General features: G+C 42.4%; 1 protein-coding gene across 3 annotated transcripts in view; it reads left to right on the forward strand.

The window, feature by feature from the left end:
- The window catches only part of EIF4E3 (eukaryotic translation initiation factor 4E family member 3), a 63,371-nt gene that overhangs the window by 13,619 nt on the left and 31,411 nt on the right, over nucleotides 1–18,341 (forward strand). For all 3 annotated transcript variants that reach the window (XM_057705396.1, XM_057705394.1, XM_057705395.1), the window contains exons 2-4: nucleotides 952–1,024; nucleotides 17,380–17,474; nucleotides 18,050–18,110. In XM_057705396.1, coding sequence (XP_057561379.1) covers nucleotides 952–1,024; nucleotides 17,380–17,474; nucleotides 18,050–18,110 — 229 coding nt within the window. The remainder of the gene's footprint in view (nucleotides 1–951; nucleotides 1,025–17,379; nucleotides 17,475–18,049; nucleotides 18,111–18,341) is intronic.

The raw sequence follows: 18,341 nt of genomic DNA on the forward strand, positions 1-18,341 counted from the left end.
GTGAACCAGTGCCTTCTGCTCACCGCAAGCCACTTAATTCTTACTGACAACCAGACATGGGGCTGTCGAGTGTTATTTGAGTTTTTTAATCTCAGGCCTGATGTAGCTGGACCCCAACATTCCTGAGCAAGACCTGCTAATTCAGTATAGGGAGAAAGGAGAGGTGACAGGGATGGAGAGGCTTCGCTTCTGCAGATTGATGAGAGCAGGTGCTGTTACCCCAAACCCAGGACGTGGTGCTGAGTAAAGCTGGTCCTAGTGGATGGCTCTTCTGCTGAATAAGCCTGTAGTATGTTGCCATCTAGTGGAACGTATGGCAAACTAAAGATTAATGTATTCTGACAGCAGAGTTCAACAGAGCTAATTAAATCAGCTGGGGAAAATAACTGAAAGTAGTTTCTAAAGGCACGTGTTTTGGAAACATGAAAATTCAGGTGAAACAAAGGGTGACTTTTAATAATCATGTTTTCTTCAAGTTGGCAAAAGGTCACCCTGTTTCTCAAGAGTTCATGAATAGTTACCACCAAGGAGCTAACAAGTTTTTCAAACATGTGACCAGGTCAGGACCCAGCATGGTCACTGTCACCTGTACAGCAGGCCCAGTTTCCTATCCAGAGTCCTAGGCCAATAAGTCTTGGTTATTACATGATTATTTTAGTATCTTTTTAAACATGATTTTTAAGGTTTCCAGTACCTTTCTTACTTCCATTTCCATTTTTCCTATTAAATTTCCACAGGGCAAATATGCTTGTTGTCAGGAGAAGCAAACGCCTGACTTGACCAAATAGGAGTTTCACATCCTAAGTTATACCCGGCATCCCAGAAGTATCCACTTCTGTGGTTTCTAGCCAGATTTGTGTGAACACCTGCAGACTCACAGTGTGGAATGTTCCGTGAACACTGATTCCTTGTTTCTCTTGTTTGTTTGCTCTCTTGCTCCTGTGTGCTTAGATCCCTCCCTGGAGCCACAGCCGCTGAGTGTGCCTCAAATCTGAAGAAAATCTACACAGTACAGACAGTGCAGGTAAGATGAAGACACCTGCTGCACGTGAGCCACTTAACCCCCCGACCCGAGACCTGTGCTGTGCGTGCAGCACCTGCCTGGGGCCCTGGCCTGGCCTCGGCTCTCATGTCCATTCTGGCAGAACAGCCCTTAGCCACGTCCACCCCGAAGGCCTGCTAAGCACACACCCGAGTGGCCTGCTCATCCCCTGGTGACCTTGGAGTCTTTTTTTTTTTTTTTTTTTTTTTATTTATTTATTTATTGGCTGAGTTGGGTATTCGTTGCTGCACAGGGGCTTTGTCTAGTTGCGGGGAAAAGGGGCTGCTCTTCGTTGCAGTGCGTGGGCTCCTCATCACGGTGGCTACTCTTGTTGCAGAGCACAGGCTCTAGGCGCGTAGGCTTCAGTAGTGGTGGCTCGTGGGCTCAGTAGTTGTGGCTCATGGGCTCTCGAGCGCAGGCGTAGTCGTGGCGCACGGGCTTAGTTGCTCCACGGAATGTGGGATCTTCCCGGCCCAGGGATCAAACCTGTGTCCCCTGCATTGGCAGGCGGATTCTTAACCGCTGTGCCACCAGGGAAGTCCCTGACCTTGGAATCTTGTCTACTACCTCCATGTTTCCCAGACCCTCATGAGCAGCGGTCTGTGATGTGGTTTTGAAGATATCAGTCTGTGTCCCCATTCAAACACCAGCTCAGCCGCTGCCTCTCTGGGTTCTGTTTGCCATCGGTGAGAGGCCCTGGCAGCCACCTGCAGGGTTATTGAAGGTCACAGGCCACACAGGGAGAGCCGAACGGTGTTGAGCAAGAAAGTGGAAGCTTTCAGACCCATTTCCCGCGCCGTGTTCAGATTCCTTTGTTCTAAATTGGACCAGTATCAAGTCTTAAATGTCTGTAAAGCTGGTGTAATGGCAGCACCTGCTTCCATGGGTGGTTGTGAGGACTCACCAAGATGATGTTTTGACCAGGCTTGGTAGGAAGCTTGATGCATAATAGGTTCTCAGCACGTACACGCCTAGTTCTCTTAGTTCTTTCTCTGTCCAGTTCTTAGGATGAACATTTCTTAAAACAAAACAAACAAAAAAACTGGTTTATTTAGTGGATCACATTACTGTTTTCTTCAAAAGCAAATTCTATCAAGTTTCTTCCCCTTTTTTACTTTAATACACTGTTGTAGACAAAGGAAGACTTTTAAGGTTGCTTCACACTTATATTGACTATATGTCCTGAGTTTTCTAGAAAGGCCAGATTTAAATCGTTTACATGTTCTACCCCTAAATCTTTTATTTTTTGCGGGGCGGGGAGCTCTGTTGGGTCTTCATTGATGCACGTGGGCTTTCTCTAGTTGCAGCGAGTGGGGGCTGCTCTAAGTTGTGGTGTGTCGGCTTCTCACTGAGGCGGCTTCTCTTGTTGCAGAGCACAGGCTGTAGGTGCGTAGGCTTCAGTAGTTGTGGCATGCGGGCTCAATACTCGTGGCTTGTGGGCTCCAGAGCGCAGACTCAGTAGTTGTGGTGCACGGGCTTAGTAGCTCCATGGCATGTGGGATCTTCCTGGACCAGGGCTCAAACCCGTGTCCCCTGCACTGGCAGGCGGATCCTTAACCACTGTGCCACCAGGGAAGTCCCCCCTAAATCTAGCGGTGTCTCTTCAGCAGCCTCTCAGTTGCACAGAAGTAGCCCAGAGATCCTTTTCTGGGACACTTCTCCCAATATCCGGCTCAGAAAATTTAGTACTGATGGTTCTGCATCCCCAGGAATCTGATTGTAAGGTGCCTCGTGTGGCCACAGAGGGTCCTAAGCCAGGTATAAAGACACAGTCCCGACACGTGAACTGTTTCTGATTGAGTTGAGAAAAAGGACATAAGCATGTGGAAAGCAGAATAACAGTGCTGCTGTAAGTAACCATTCAGTGCCAAGTACAAGCCGTGTCACAGGGCAGCACGTGGGCCACTGTCCAGGGGGACAAGTGCTCTCAGAGTCCAGGAAAGGCCCCCCTCTCTTCTCCCCCTGGTGACATTGTGAACCTTGTTGCCTCTTCCCAGAGTCTCTGTGTAAACCTCAGAGCCCTTGATTCTAAAGCGTGTCCTCGTGTAGAAGTTCTTAAAGCCCGCTGATTTTTCTTTTTGGAGGTCCTCATTAGACTTTTTCCATGCCGTTTTGACATTGGATCATCAGAGCTGCACCTGGGATTCCAGGAAGATGTTGGTAACATGACACTGGCGGGTCACTTTGTTTCCCTGACCCTGCGTGAGGACAGCAGAGCATTGGTTGAGACTTGGTGTCTGGCAGCAACTGATACAGGGTCTTCAGGGACTGATTTAGCATCCAGGCCGGCACATACTAGGAAATACCTTCATAAAAACTTTCTTGGGATATAATTTATTTGTTCGGTAAATGCAGATTTCTTAAGTGTACAGTTTGATAAATTTTGACAAAGATACACAAACTTGTAACTATTACCCAGGTCAAGATAAAAATATTCCCATCCTGCTGGAAAGTTCCTTTATACCCTTTACCTTCCAGTCCTTCTCTTCGGGAAGCAACCACTGTTCACATTGCTGTCACTATGCATTTGATTTGTCTCTTATTGAACCTCATATAAATGGAATCACACAGTACTATATTGTATCTGGGTCCTTTCACTCCTTAAATACTGAAGGATTGAATGAATGAATGAATGAATGAGAAATTAATAAATGAACCACTTTCCTGAGTCACAGCAAACTGCTCGCATAAGGACCCATTAAGCTGTGGCCACACATTCCCAATAGGGGCAGAAATTGGTTCTTGGAGGGGCAAAAAAAAAAAATACTCTTTTCTATGTATAAAGTACAAATATGCACATAGTACATACACAGACACGTAGTCTCTCGGTGGTATTAAAGTTTCACAAGAAAGTGGTCAGGAACAGGGCTCCTTCAGCATAGGGGGGTGATAATGAAACCCTGCCCTCAGGGTCAGGAAGTTCTGTCCCATCTCCTGTGTGTCTGTCCCCCTCCGTTTCCTCATCTGTGAAAGTGAGATAGTAGCAGTTCCCGTTCCCTAGGGTTGAGTGAGGGTTAAGTGAGATTGCATAGCTCCTAGTAGTGATTGACTCTTAGTAAGCCCTGCGCTGTTGGCAGCTTTTACAGAGGTGCTGGATTCTACCCTCTGGCTTCATCAGTTGACCCGGGAGGATGTGGGCTGGGGTGTGGGGTAGTCACACTGCCTGGGTTGGTATCTCATGTCTGCCACTTAGTAGCTTGGGCAAGTTGGGTTAGGATTAGGGTTCTCTGTATCTGTGTACTCATCTCTAGGATGGGAATAAGCATGACACCAACTGTATCATGAGGTTGTAAGAATGAAATGGCACAAGGACGTAAAATGCACATAGTAAGTGTCCAATGATAATAATGCATTCATCTGCCATTATTTGCCTACATCTTCTTTATTATTTCTTATTTATTTATTATTATTGTTTTTTGGCTGCATCAAGTCTTAGTTGTGGCGTGTGGGTTTCTCTCTACTTGTGGCGTGCGGGTTTTCTCTTCTGTAGTTGTGGCATGCAGGCTCTGTAGTTGTGGCACACAGCCTTAGTTGCCCTACAGCATGTGGGATCTTAGTTCCCTGACCGGGGATCAAACCTGCGTCCCCCGCATTGGAAGGAGGATTCTTTACCACTGGACCACCAGGGAAGTCCCTATTTGCCTGTTTTTGTTGGAACATCTTCTTGTACTTTCCTCAATCATGTTTTAAATCACAAAACTGTGTACCACTACTTCTAGATGGTTTATTTCAAGCAATTATTCCTCAGATTATACCACTGCGAATACCTCTACTTATGAAAATATATTTAACTTATCAGTAACTGGGGATTTCAGCCTGTACCTTTAAACTCTGAATAGCTTTTCAGTGTTTGAGAATTGGCCTGGGTGCTGATTTTAAAGTCATTTGAGGATATGCTTTTGTCCTCCTCTCTTTTTATTTTGTGATTCTTTGTTGATTCTTGAACTCTCACTCTGTCAGCATGAAAAAATTACATCCCTAGTCATCTCTGTTTTTCCCTCGTCTATGTTTAGATGCAGTGTAAGTATCATGTGCTATTAATGATTGATTTCCATAAGGACCTATTGGATAATACATCTTTTTGTACTTTGAGGCCCTCAGCAAATCACAGATGCTGATGGGGGTGGGAGAGGAATTGTCATCCCCATTTATTAGCTGGAGGGACTGAGGCTGGGAGGTATGTGGCCCAGAACATGTGGTGGAAACAGTCAATCACGCCATGTCTCTGGGACCGGAACTCTCTCCTCTTCCAGGTCCATCCTTTTGTTTTTGCTCCACACTGACTGTGGAGTGGAGGAGGCCTGTGCCTCCAGTCGGCCCAGTGACCCCTGCTGAGGACACTCTCATCACAGCCAACAATAATGCCCTCTGCTTGGAGTTAAATTGATTTCCTACTTTCCTGCCTTTCTTGGAAAATTCCATATTTCATCTATATGCGTTTTCCAGACACTTATTGATTCCTTTTACTCTTTTGTAAACATTTCCACATTTTCCACATTTCTCCTGTGTTTTTATGTCCTAAATGGTTGCAGCACAGGATAGAACACGGCTTCTGAACAAGCCTGATTTTACCAGTGGGAGAAGGGAGCTGCCGGCCAGATACGATTTGCAGGGGAAGGCTCCCTTGTTACCACAAGGCCAAAATTCCAGCCCTGGAAACTCATTCCTGTAGAGCAGTCTAAGCCACCTCAGGTATCACCTTCAAGGTGTTGCCACACTGTGTCCCATTGTTCTATGTCCTACTCAGTGGTCCCATAAATTGACCGACTTTTTACTTAAATTTACAGAAAACAGAAACTTCATATTCCTTCTTTAAATGGGTATCCAGCATCATTTATCATAAAGAGAAGGTCTTCATAGAAATACATATACAGTCTCTTAAAATGAAGAGGGTGTTCCTTTTGTTCCTGTGTGTGGCCGGTGATATCAAGGCATTATCCCTTATCAGAAGGTGTGCAGTTGTTGTGCTGTTATAGGTCGTTAAGTTAGGACAGCAGATTGCTTTGTAAATCATTGGGAAAGGAGGGCTGTCCCTTTCGGGAGGAGAGGTTTATAGGACAGGATCGATGAGGGAGAATGATGGAAAGATTGATTCCAAGTCCTCACTGCCCTGGAACACAGCAGGGCAGCCCACAGTAGGTGGCATCCTGCAATAGAATGACCTACAGCAAACCATTTGGGTGAAGAGACAGGGTCGAGGGAAGAAAGAGAGGAGCTCCCTTCTGGAAAGAGAGAGGGGAGGCCCTGCAGGCAGGTCTACTTCGTAGTTCTATTTAGCGAAGACTTAGTATTGAGAATAACAGGATGATGTACCTATCACTTAATTTATTCATGGGGTATATGATGGGATCAACATTTATAGTCACAACCCAGTTGTGCAGAAACAGAACTGAAGTCAAATTACCCGGAATCCTCTCTGTCTGCTGGCGTGTTGGTGGAGGCCATTGTGCAGGTGGGGGTTAAGGTGGGGTGGGGAGGAGATTAAACCTTGCAAAAGAAAAGTAATCTAGTCATTTCAAATGTAAAACTTGGTGTCTCAAAGGGGATCAGAATATGCCACCCCAAGAATGTCACTTAAGGTAAAGAAGTATTTTGACCTGAAGGCAGTTGAAAAACAGCAGTTGACGCAAGAGGAGCTTTCTGCCGTACTTCTATCTTCCTGAAATCAGGGCATAAATTTCCCTTTTAAAGGTGACATAAAGTTACATTCATAAAGGTATCCCTTTTTCTTACCACTTGAGTCTGCATAAAAACCTACTAAGCAATCTTAGGTGCCGTGTATTTCCTCAGCACCGTCCTACCATATACCACCTCTAGGGGCTCCCAACCCCCCCTTTCCTTTGTCTGGTCACTCTCCACAATTTATCATCCTTTGTTAAAATGGTATATAAGCCTCTGAGTCCAATCACTTCTTTGGGTTTTCACCAAAGTGAAAGCCCTGTGCACTGAAAAATATTAACCTCAATAAACATATACCTATGGGCTTTACCCAGGAAGGTGAATACACACTGCTCTGCTGTTTGCCCCAAACGTTTCTCCTGTTCTCTCAAAGGGTGAACCCCACCTAGCTCCCTAACGCAGGCTGTATTTTTCATTCATTGACTTACTGCTTGGTGGGAAATTGCCCTAACATCCTAGCCTTCCTCTTACCTACTCCCCATCAGTCCTCCAGAATTTGCTTCTCACTTTAAGTCAAGTCCTTTGGAATTCAAAGCAAACCCATTTCTCTCTCAAGTACCTAGCTTTCCCAAGTCAGAAGCACTTTGCTTTCAGCCTGTTGTGTCTGCTGTAAATTAAAAACATCCATTTAGCTCTTTTTTTTTTATTTTAATTTTTATTTTACTTTATTTTTTATTTATTGGCTGCATTGGGTCTTCATTGCTGCGCACGGGGCTTTCTCTACTTGTGGAGAGAGGGGGCTGCTCTTCATTGTGGTGTACAAGCTTCTCATTGTGGTGGCTTCTCCTGTTGCAGAGCACAGGCTTTAGGCACACGGGCTTCAGTATTTGTGGTACGTCGGCTCAGTAGTTGTGGCACATGGGCTTAGTTGCTCCACGGCATGGGGGATCTTCTCAGACCAGGGATTGAACCTGTGTCCCCTGCACTGGCAGGTGGATTCTTAACCACTGTGCCAACCAGGGAAGTCCCTATTTAACTCTTTAGTTACTGCCTGTCTTCTGGGCTCTGCCTGCCCTTCCCATAAACACTATTGATTCAGTTGGTGGGATGCAAGCCCCAGCCAATTAGAAATTCCCAAGGAAAAAAATGTTTGCTTAAAATTTCAAAAATACTTTCAAAGATATATATGCTATGACCCTTGGAAGAAATTCTGTATTTGCGGGGTTTTTTTTGGAGGTGTATTTGCTGGATGTTTTTCTTTCTTTTTTTTTAACACCATGTTGTCTGCCACCACACGGCATCTTTTCTTCTTAAATATGTCCAAGTATATTGTCTTCTTTTTTTTTATTTTTTTTATTTTTTATTTTTTGGGGGGTACACCAGGTTCAATCATCTGTTTTTATACACATATCCCCGTATTCCCTCCCTTCCTTGACTCCCCCCGCCTCGAGTCCCCCCCACCCTCCCTGCCCCAGTCCTCTAAGGCATCTTCCATCCTCGAGTTGGACTCCCTTTGTTATACAACAGCTTCCCACTGACTGTTCTACAGTTGGTAGTATATATATGTCTGTGCTACTCTCTCGCTTCGTCTCAGTTTCCCCTTCACCCTCCGCCCCCTCCCATACCTTGAGTTCTCCAGTCCATTCTCTGTATCTGCATCCTTATTCTTGTCACTGAGTTCATCAGTATCATTTTTAGATTCCATATATGTGAGTTAGCATACAATATTTGTCCTTCTCTTTCTGACTTACTTCACTCTGTATGACAGACTGTAGTTCTGTCCACCTCATTACATATAGCTTCATCTCATCCCTTTTTATAGCTGAGTAATATTCCATTGTATATATATGCCACATCTTCTGTATCCATTCATTTGTTGATGGGCATTTAGGTTGCTTCCATGTCCTGGCTATTGTAAATAGTGCTGCAATACACATGATGGTACATGTTTCTTTTGGGATTATGGTTTTCTTTGGGTATATGCCCAGTAGTGGGATTACTGGGTCATATGGTAGTTCTATTTGTAGTTTTTTAAGGAACCTCCAAATTGTTTTCCATAGTGGCTGTACCAACTTACAGTCCCACCAACAGTGCAGGAGAGTTCCCTTTTCTCCACACCCTCTCCAACATTTGTGGTTTCCAGACTTTGTGATGATGGCCATGCTGATTGGTGTGAGGTGATACCTCATTGTGGCTTTGACTTGCATTTCTCTGATGATGAGTGATGTTGAGCATGTTTTCATGTGTTTGTTGGCCATCTGTATGTCTTCTTTGGAGAAATGTCTATTTAGGTCTTCTGCCCATTTGTGGATTGGGTTATTTGCTTTTTTGGTATGAAGCTGCATGAGCTGCTTGTATATTTTGGAGGTTAATCCTTTGTCCGTTGTTTCATAGGCAATTATTTTTTCCCATTCTGAGGGTTGCCTTTTAGTCTTGTTTATGGTTTCTTTTGCTGTGCAAAAGCTTTTAGGTTTCTTGAGGTCCCATTTGTTTATTCTTGATTTTATTTCCATGATTCTAGGAGGTGGGTCCAAAAGGATCTTGCTTTGATGGATGTCATAGAGTGTTCTGCCTATGTTTTCCTGTAGGAGTTTTAATAGTGTCTGGCCTTACATGTAGGTCTTTAATCCATTTGGAGTTTATTTTTGTGTATGGTGTTAGGAAGTGTTCTAATTTCATTCTTTTACATGTTACTGTCCAATTTTCCCAGCACCACTTATTGAAGAGGCTGTCTTTTTTCCATTGTATATTCTTGCCTCCTTTGTCAAAGATAAGATGCCCATATGTGTTTGGGCTTACTTCTGAGTTCTCTATTCTATTCCATTGATTGTCCTTTCTATTTTTGTGCCAGTACCATACTGTCTTGATCACTATGGCCTTGTAGTATAGTTTGAAGTCAGGAAGCCTGATTCCACCAACTCCATTTTTCCTTCTCAAGATTGCTTTGGCTATTCAGGGTCTTTTCGTTTCCATATAAATCGTAAGATTTCTTGCTCTAGTTCTGTGAAAAATGCCATTGGTAATTTGATCGGGATTGCATTGAATCTGTAAATTGCTTTGGGTAGTACAGACATTTTCACGATGTTGATTCTTCCAATCCAGGAACACTGTATGTCCCTCCATATGTTTGTGTCATCTTTGATTTCTTTCATCAGTGTCTTAAAGTTTTCTGCATACAGATCTTTTGCCTCCTTAGGCAGGTTTATTCCTAGGTATTTTATTCTTTTTGTTGCAATGGTGAATGGGAGAGTTTCCTTCATTTCTCTTTCTGCTCTTCCGTTGTTAGTGTATAGGAGTGCAAGAGATTTCTGTGCATTAATTTTGTATCCTGCTACTTTACTAAACTCATCAATTAGTGCTAGCAGTTTTCTGGTAGAGTCTTTAGGGTTTTCTATATATAATATCATGTCATCTGCAAAGAGTGACAATTTTACTTCTTCTTTTCCAATTTGGATTCCTTTTATTTCTTTTTCTTCTCTGATTGCTGTGGCTAACACTTCCAAAACTATGTTGAATAATAGTGGTGAGAGTGGACACCCTTGTCTTGTTCCTGTTCTTAGAGGGAATTCTTCCAGTTTTTCCCCATTGAGAATGATGTTGGCTTTTGGTTTGTCATATATGGCTTTTATGATGTTGAGGTAATTTCCTTCTATGCCCATTTTCTGGAGAGCTTTTATCATAAATGAATGTTGAACTTTGTCAAAAGCTTTTTCTGCATCTATTGAGACGATCATATGGTTTTTATCCTTCAATTTGTTGATATGATGTATCACGTTGATTGATTTGCGTATATTGAAGAATCCTTGCATCCCAGGGATAAACCCCACTTGATCATGGTGTATGATTTTTTTAATGTGCTGTTGGAGTCTGTTAGCTAGTATTTGGTTGAGGATTTTTGCATCTATATTCATCAGTGATATTGGTCTGTAGTTTTCTTTTTTTGTGACATCTTTGCCTGGTTTTGGTATCAGGGTGATGGTGGCCTCGTAGAATGAGTTTGGGAGTGCTCCACCTTCTGCAATATTTTGGAAGAGTTTGAGAAGGATAGGTGTTAACTGTTCTCAAAATGTTTGATAGAATTCGCCCGTGAACCCATGTGGTCCTGGGCTTTTGTGTGTTGGGAGATTTTTAATCACTGCCTCAATTTCTGTACTTGTGATTGGTCTGTTCATGGTTTCTATTTCTTCCTGGTTCAGTCTTGGAAGATTGTATTTTTCTAAGAATGTATCCATTTCTTCCAGGTTATCCAATGTATTGGCATCTAGTTGCTTGTAGTAGTCTCTCATGATGTTTTGTATTTCTGAGGTGTCCGTTGTTACTTCTCCTTTTTCATTTCTAATTCTGTTGATTTGCATCTTCTCCCTTTTTTTCCTGATGAGTCTGGCTAATGGTTTATCAATTTTGTTAATCTTCTCAAAGAACCAGCTTTTAGTTTTATTTATTTTTCTTATGGTTTCTTTCCTTTCTTTTTCATTTATTTCTGCTCTGATCTTTATGATTTCTTTCCTTCTGCTCCCTTTGGGGTTTCTTTGTTCTTCTTTCTCTAGTTGTTTTAGGTGTAAGGTTAGGTTGTTTATTCGATCATTTTCTTGTTTCTTAAGGTAGGACTGTATTGCTATAAACTTCCCTCTTAGAACTGCTTTTGCTGCATCCCATAGGTTTTGGGTTGTTGTGTTTTCGTTGTCATTTGTTTCTAGATATTTTTTGATTTCCTCTTTGATTTCTTTAGTGATTCCTTGGTTGTTTAAGAGTGAATTGTTTAGCCTCCATGTGTTTGTATGTTTTGCAATTTTTTTCCTGTAATTGATATCTAGTCTCATGGCGTTGTGGTCTGAGAAGATGCTTGATATGATTTCAATTTTCTTGAATTTGCCAAGGTTTGATTTGTGACCCAAGATGTGATCTATCCTGGAAAATGTTCCGTGTGCACTTGAGAAGAAAGTCGTTTTTGGATGGAATGTCCTATAAATATCCATTAAGTCGAGATGGTCTAATGTGTCATTTAAAGCTTGTGTGTCTTTATTTATTTTCTGTTTGGATGATCTGTCCATTGATGTAAGTGGGGTGTTCAAGTCTCCCACTGTTATTGTGTTCCTGTCGATGTCCCCTTTTATAGCTGTTAGCATTTGCCTTATGTATTGAGGTGCTCCTATATTGGGGGCATAGATATTTACCATTGCGATATGTTCTTCTTGAATGGATCCCTTGGTCATTAGGTAGTGTCCTTCCTTGTCTCTTTTAATAGTCTTTACTTTCAAGTCTAATTTGTCTGATATGAGTATTGCTACTCCAGCTTTCTTTTGACTTCCATTTGCATGGAATATCTTTTTCCATCCCTTTCCTTTCAGTCTATATGTATCCCTTGGTCTGAAGTGGGTTTCTTGTAGGCAGCATATAGAAGGGTCTTGTTTTTGTATCCATTCAGCCAGTCTGTGTCTTTTGGTTGGAGCATTTAATCCATTTACATTTAAAGTGATTATTGACATGTGTGTTCCAATTACCATTTTCTGAATTGTTTTGGGTTTGTATTTGTAGGTGTTTTCCTTTTCTTGTGTTTCCTCCTTAGAGAAGTTCCTTTAGCACTTGTTGTAAGGCTGGTTTGGTGGTGCTGAATTCTCTTAACTTTTGCTTGTCTGGAAAGCTTTTGATTTCTCCCTCAAATCTGAATGAGATTCTTGCTGGGTAGAGTATTCTTGGCTGTAGGTTTCTCTCTTTCAGGACTTTCAGTATATCCTGCCATTCCCTTCTGGCCTGCAGAGTTTCTGTAGAAAGGTCAGCTGTTATCCTTATGGGTTTTCCCTTATATGTTATTTGTTGCTTTTCTCTTGCTGCTTTTAATATTTGTTCTTTGTGTTTAATTGTCGTTAGTTTGATTAATATGTGTCTTGGTGTATTTCTCCTTGGGTTTATTCTGTATGGGACTCTCTGTGCTTCTTGGACTTGGTTCATTATTTCCTTTCCCATGTTGGGGAAGTTTTCCACTATAACCTCTTCAAATATTTTCTCAGACCCTTTCTTGTTTTCTTCTTCTTCTGGGATGCCTGTAATTCGAATGTTGGTACGCTTAATGTTATCACTGAGGTCTCTGAGACTGTCTTCTAATCTTTTTATTCTTTTTTCTTTTTCCTGCTCTGTGGCAGTTATTTCCCCCATTCTGTCTTCCAACTCACTTATTCGTTCTTCTGCCTCAGTCATTCTGCTGGTTATAGCATCTAGAGTATTTTTAATTTCAGTTATTTTGTTATCCATTGCTGTTTGTTTTTCTGAGTTCTTATGAAGTGTTTCTTGTACTTTCTCTATTTTGTTATCAAGATTTTGTATCACTTTTACTATCATTCCTCTGAATTCTTTTTCAGGCATTTTTCCTATTTCCTCTTCATTTATTTGGTCTTGTGGGTTTTTTTCCTGCTCCTTTGCCTGCATGGTGTTTCTTTGTTTCCTCATGGTTGTCCAAACTTTTGGGGTTTCTTGTCCCAGCGATAGAGGTGTTTATAGAAGACTGTCCAAGCCTCAGACTAATGTCCAAGTATTGGATTAAACGAATATTAAGTCTCACGTTTCCCCACGGTGATCCTGCTTCACCACCTCCTGGAAGTCGCCAGCTCACTGAGTCTGTTCCAGCCTCGGACTGTGGCTTCTTACGCACAAACCCAAATCCTTTCCCCTGCAGCCCTCCCCACCTGCATCCTCCGGACAACAAGCAAAGCCCTCTGTCTTCTTTTTTTCCTTCAGAATATTTAGTAAAAAAATTGAGGAGGAAGTTTACCAGTTTTCCTGGCAGTGATTGATTATCTGTTTGGCAAAAGACTGTCAGGAGGAGCATAATTGCTTCACTCAGAACTAGCAGGTTGGGGAGTTGTCAGTTGGACACCATTGTCTAGTGAGTCTCACCACACCTGGGACTCATCACAGCACCCTGCCCCTCCCCGGTGTCCACACATGTTGACTGGATAAATGATGCCTGACTTCCCTACCTCTCCTTGGGTTATCATGAAGGCTTTTGAAAAAAAACACTTCATCATTATTAATAAACATTGTGCTTAGTTTTGCTGCAATCTACTGTTTGCAGACCACTTAGTATTAATTATTGTCTAAGGGCTTTTGAAATCTATTTGCAAGGTTCTATCTGTAGTAAAATTTAGATAGTTCAACAAAAGTAACAGTGTGTTACAGAGAATATGACCAGGAATTATCAAGCTTCCAGTGAAACAGTGCTTCCACTTCCTCAGGGGAGGAAGAAGGTCTAAGGAGCTGTGTGATTCTGGGTTCCTTCCTCCAGCTCTTTTGCCATCTTACATGCTTGACCAGTATTCCACACACTGGGTGAGGTTTGCAGTAAGGAAACAGACCGACTTAGTGCCACGGACTTTAATGGGGCTCTTTTCAATGAGGTCACCACATAGTTCACTCTCATTTTGTGTTTTTGCACAAACATGCAAATATGGACTTTAATAAGTACATTAGATTAGGCTGAAGTCTCTCACCATATCTTCTTGGGCTGTAATCTCCTCCTATCAGATTTCTCAAGACCAGCAAAATCAGTTGTCTGTTTGTGTTTTTAAGAGAAGCTTCTAAAGCTACATACTGTAGCATGGCCCTTATGTGATTTTCTTACCTTTGGAATGGGAGCAGTATTTTGTTGTATTTTCCAAGGTGTTTCAAACACTGGGTGAAAAGTTAGGATCTGAGAACTTTGGCAGGGGTGTGAGGGCATCCCATCTGGCCTGGGATGCCCTTTAGAAGACTTGAAGTTTGCCGACACCAAAGTCCTCTTGGTGGAAGCTGGAATTTATAAACATTCTGGCATAAGTTTGTCTATAAATTCTGCACAGGTCATTGCCACGTCATTGCAGAAGTCCTAGGTTGGAGCTAAGGCAGTGACATAGTCACTGTGATTAAGGGCACCTGTTGGTGGGAAAACATCTTCAATGGGTGCCCCTTACTCTGTGACCTTGTGACCTGGTCCATGGCTTCTAGGACTGGAGAAAGATGTGCCTAATACGTGTAGTAATATCTGCAGAGGAAATAGCTTAGTGGTTAAGGACACCTGGCCTCAAATTCCAGCCCTGCCTATTCACACCCATACGACAGGCTAAAACTGAAATATTGGAGTAATTGTGTTATTTGCATTGATAGCAAAACATTTATAAGGTAGGTATCACCACAAAGACCGATGCCTGTTTGAGGACCTACTGTTACTATAGAGCTATTTTTAGCTACTCCCTACATTAGCACTGTTTTAGTATAAGGAACTCAAGATATTCTTTTTGTTTGTTTGTTTTTTGTTTCTTTTTTGGTTTTCCCTGACATTTTAATTTTTTAATTAAAAAAATTTTTTTTCTCATCATATTTTTTTTATAACTCTTATTGGAGTATAGTTGATTTACGAGGGTGAGTCAAAAATTATCTGCACTCTGGCTGTAGAATTTATTTTAATTAACTTTTAGAGAAGACAAATACATCATTTTTCAACATGATCTCCTTGCTTTTCAATACGCTTTGTCCATCTGTCAACAAGCTTTCGTATTCCCTCATTAGAAAATGTTTTAGGCTGAGCTGCGAGCCACGAGTGCACCGCTGTCTTCACTTCTTCATCAGAAGTGAATCTTAGTCCTTATAGGGCTGCTTTCAGGAGACCAAACAGATGAAAGTCCAGTGGAGCAAGATAGGACTATAGGGAGGATGCTTTAACACCTAAAAATGAAGTCTTTGCAGAGTGTCGAGAGTGTGGGCAGAAGTGTGTGGACGTGCACACCCTCAGACCACAAAACACGAATCACTGCACGCTGCTCTTCTTTTGTGCAAATCACAAGTGGGGCATCCATTTTTTGCTTGCATGGCAGTTACAAATAAACTGATGTAACACGTTCACACCTGCACAGCAGTGACTGGGGAGACAGTAGCCTTGAATGGAAAGCACCGATAAGACAGTGCAGCCAGCAGGAGTTTTAATATAACTGGAGTGCGGATAATTTTTGACCCACCCTCGTGCAATGTTGTGTTAGTTTCAGGTGTACAGTACAGTGAATCAGTTATACATATACACCTATCCACTCTTTTTTTAAGATTCTTTTCCCATATAGGCCATTACAGAGTATTGAGTAGGGTTCCTTGTGCTATACGGCAGGTTCTTATAAGGTATTCTTAATAAATCGATTGTCAGGTTTTTTGTTTTTTTGTTTTTTCCTTCAGTTTTATCTTACCATTCACTGTTGCTGGCCTTGCAATTAACTCAGCTTCCATTTTTATACGACATGGGCTCAGACAACCCCTAAGGATTATCATTCAACACAGATAAAATCTCATTCCGCCTAAGGCGCTCCTCATGGTACCCTTGGATTCATTTTTCTAACTGTTCTGTTGTTTCTTCTGTCCTCCTCAGATCCACTAGGAGACCCAGACAGTCACCCCGACATACTTTACCACACAGAATGGTATCTCTCACTTGTGTGGTAATTCTATGTATAGAGTTTGTAGCATAGTAATTCTCAGGCCCATTCCAAACAAACTGGGAAGGGTTTTCTTCTTTGTAAACTAACTTCCCTGTCCTGATCCTGATGGTCGTACCAGACAGTGATGCTGGTATGACAGGATTCGTCTGTGTGCCTCGGTTTCCTTATCTATAAAACAGGACTGATAATTGTACTTCCTCATAGGGTTGTCCTTAGGATAAATTACATACACCTGTAACAGTTCCCAGACCAAATCCTGGCCCCACTGCTGTTACTGCTGTTACTCTCTTTGTTGCTATTCTTCTGTTATTTTTATGTAATCTCTGTTTCTGACTACCAGCCACCCTGTGTCTTAGTTGCAGCTGCTATAACAGGATACCATAGACCGGGGGGCTTCCACAGCAAACACTGATTTCTCGCAGTTCTGGAGGCCGGAAGTCCCAGATCAGGGTGCCAGAATGGTGGAGTCCTGGTGAAGGCACTCTTCCTGGGTTTACAGGCAGACAGGCATCTTCTCATTGTATCCGCACATGGTGGAGAGAGAGGGCTAGGTCTCTTGCTTTTCTTATCGGGACACTAATCCCATCATGGAGAGGGGGGAGGTCCCATCCTTACGGCCTAATGATGCTCAAAGACCCCGCTCCCTAACCTCATCCCACTGGGGGCTTGGGTCTCACCCTGTGAGTTCAGGGAGCACACACACATGGAATCCACAACACCTTGTACCTTGGGCAACTCGTTGCTTCGGCCACTGAGTTATTCCCTTTTCCTTGCAGGAGAGGAAAGGAAGGCGGACAGAGCGTGTCAGGGGATTCCTCTTTGCCTCCTCTGCACCCCATCCCCCAATCCAAAGCATAGCAGACTCTTTCTAGGCTTACAAAGAAGAGAGAGTCTGTGTTATGAGGAAATACAGTTCAGTACATATACGTAGCACTACAGGCTTTATTAGATGCCATCTACCTGTCAGAAAAATCATTAGCAAGATCCTTAACCAGTTTTATGTGAAGACACGTTGCATAGGAATGTTTGCTTAATAACCATAGCTTCCTGAAGCATACAACTTGGCCCGACTTCAGAAAAGAACATTCTTTAATGTTATGTTACATGTTCTAGCAGAAAATTAGAAAGAATGCTGAGAAAAATCTAGTTTGAATGGGTAGGACTTAATGAGAATCTCATTTTTTTTCTCTAATGCATTAATTTTATAATCTAGAGGCATAGTAAGTCAATACTGGGTGCATTAAACAAGGTGTTTTTCTTTTAAAGATATTCTGGAGTGTGTACAATAATATTCCTCCCGTGACTAGCCTGCCTTTGAGATGTAGTTATCATTTAATGAGAGGAGAGAGGCGACCACTTTGGTAAGTGTCTTCTGTATAATTTGAGGTTAACATGGGAGGGAAATGGTTGTGAACTTAATACAGTACTTAACTTCATGCCAGATTGGGATGCCAAAGTAATTTTCTCCTGGTGGTGTTGCAAAGTCATTTTAGTGATGATTTATTTTTGAAATAGGCCCCTTCCCTCTGCCGCTTTCCCCTCGTGCTCCAGGACGATGAGCCGGTGTCTCAGCGTCGCCCACGGAGGACTTTACATTGAAATGTAAAGGCCTTCGCACACGTGAAGCACTTGTACTAAGTTGTCCATCCCCAGGTAGTCTAGGGAGCCTCTCATCACCACCTCCTTGAGGATGAGAACCTGGTGTCCCATCAGCTTCCCTGCTCTTTTGGCCACTGAATCCCACTTTCTTCCCTCCCCGTCTCCACCCCCTTCCTTTTTCTTTCATCTGCTACTGTTTCCAGTAAAGCAAAGAGGGGAGAGTTTATTGCAGAATGCTCCATTGTTTTTTGTTTTTAGTGTCATCCATCGTTAAACTAGATGGATGTAAAACTACTTAATCCATGAGTCTAACCTTGAATGTTGGTCTTTGATCCAGGGAAGAAGAGAGTAATGCAAAGGGTGGCGTATGGAAGATGAAAGTTCCCAAGGACAGCACGGTAGGTTTGTTCTGATGCTTTTCTAGAAGCTAAGTTTGGGGTTGTTGTTGACTGCCTGTGCTGAACCTTTGGTGCATTTTAGACAGTCTGCCTGGGAGACTCAGAATGGGACTGGGAGTGAGAAATTCTCTTCTGACTTTGGTTGTTTTCTGCCTTACACTGTCACCTTGAAAATATTATGTGAGTCTCTGTAGCAATGGTGTAATGGTGTGACTGCATCATATAGTCTGA

The sequence above is a fragment of the Hippopotamus amphibius genome, chromosome 13 (genome assembly GCF_030028045.1).
Source record: "Hippopotamus amphibius kiboko isolate mHipAmp2 chromosome 13, mHipAmp2.hap2, whole genome shotgun sequence".
Lineage (NCBI taxonomy): Eukaryota > Metazoa > Chordata > Mammalia > Artiodactyla > Hippopotamidae > Hippopotamus > Hippopotamus amphibius.